The 1,548-nt window shown below is 39.4% G+C and overlaps 1 protein-coding gene across 1 annotated transcript; it reads right to left on the bottom strand.

Moving 5' to 3' along the window:
* Window positions 1–522: 522 nt before the first annotated feature.
* LOC102826369 (olfactory receptor 14J1-like) lies at window positions 523–1,134 on the bottom strand. The gene has a single exon (XM_006877645.1). It carries the CDS (start codon window positions 1,132–1,134, stop codon window positions 523–525), a length of 612 nt encoding a protein of 203 aa, XP_006877707.1.
* Window positions 1,135–1,548: the final 414 nt, after the last annotated feature.

Genomic DNA, 1,548 nt, shown 5'->3' with positions numbered 1-1,548 from the left:
AAAAATCACATACTTATGTACATCAAAAGATTTCACCTAAAGAGTAAAAAGAGAACCCATAGGCCTGAAAAAAATGTCATATCAGACAAAGGACTGCTCTCTAAAACTTATAGAACACTTCAACACCTCGACAAAAAGACAAATAATCCAAATAAAACACCAATAAAGGACATGAACAGACACGTCACCAAAGAAATTTAGACAGCCAACAAACATATGAAGAAATGCTTGTGATCACTAGCCATTGTTGTTGTTAAGTGCACTGGATTGTTAACCCACCAGCTACTACTTTGAAACCCCATACAAGGTCTCTATGAGTTGGAACTGACTTGATAGTACTTAATAATAACACATTTGTATGTAATGCTGTTTTAATGTTTTTATTGCTCAGTGACAGTTCATTTATATAACAACTTCCCATACTGTAAGTTCTTTATTTAACTTTACTATCTGGATTGACTTTGCTACGTTTTCCCAATATATTCTGAATTTGCATCCCTACCAGGAATGGATAGATTTGTCTCAGCAAAGCAGGTAGGCTTTTCTTTCTTTAAAAACTTTTCTTAGAGCTGCCTTCATGACTTTGTTCCTCAGGCTGTAAATCATTGGATTGAGTGTTGGAGGCACAACAGTATAAAGAACAGTAAGCAAAAAGTCTAGCACAGTTGGAGAATCAGAAGGTGGTTTTAGAAACTCAAAAACTCCAGTAGAGATAAATAATATGACAACAAATAGGTGGGGCAGGCAAGTAGAAAAGGCGTTGCCTCTACCTTCTGCAGATGGCATCCTCAGCACAGTAGAGAATATTTGTGAGTAGGAGAGGCCAATAGAGATGAAACAAAGACTTGCCACCAAGAACAGGAAGCCTGTGACCCCAAACTCATTGATGTAGTCATTGGAACAAGAGAGTTTCAGGAGTTGGGGGACATCGCAGAAGAACTGGTGAATGACATTGTCCCCACAGAAGTGAATGGAGAAAGTAGCAGCAGTATGCATGACTCCAGAGATGACCCCACTGATCCAGACAGTTAAGACTCCGTAAACACAGGTGCTGACATCCATGATGATTTCATAGCGCAGTGGGAAGCAGATGGCCACGTACCGGTCATAGGACATCACTGTGAGCATGGCCATCTCAGCAGAACTGCAGGTAGTGTATGCAAAACACTGCAAGATGCACTCCCAGAGGGAAATATTGCCATTATGCATGAAAGAGCTGCAAATGGATCTTGGTACAGTCACAGTAATGTAGCACAGATCCAAGAAGGAGAGATGCTTCAGGAAGAAATACATAGGAGAGTGGAGACTGTGATCTATGGACGTTGCAGTGATAATGAGACTATTGCCAGTTAAAGCCACCAAATACAAGACTAAAAACAAAGAAGTATATAGGATTTCTGTCTTAGGATTGCCAGAAAAACTCATGAGAAGAAATCCATTCATTATAGTGAAATTACTCATACTCTTTTTCTATTTCCAAGAGTGATGTGGACTGCAAGAAAAGAAGGGCACCCACAGAAAAATTTAATTAACTGAATCCACTTATTC

This window comes from Chrysochloris asiatica, unplaced genomic scaffold, assembly GCF_000296735.1.
Source record: "Chrysochloris asiatica unplaced genomic scaffold, ChrAsi1.0 scaffold00546, whole genome shotgun sequence".
NCBI lineage: Eukaryota > Metazoa > Chordata > Mammalia > Afrosoricida > Chrysochloridae > Chrysochloris > Chrysochloris asiatica.
The sequence above is the reverse complement of the archived record's forward strand: the minus strand, read 5'-3'. Positions and strand labels throughout refer to the sequence as shown.

Bases quoted from the DNA above. Each gene is read 5' to 3' on its own strand.
- LOC102826369 (XM_006877645.1), bottom strand. From the start codon at position 1,134: ATGGCCATGCTCACAGTGATGTCCTATGACCGGTACGTGGCCATCTGC.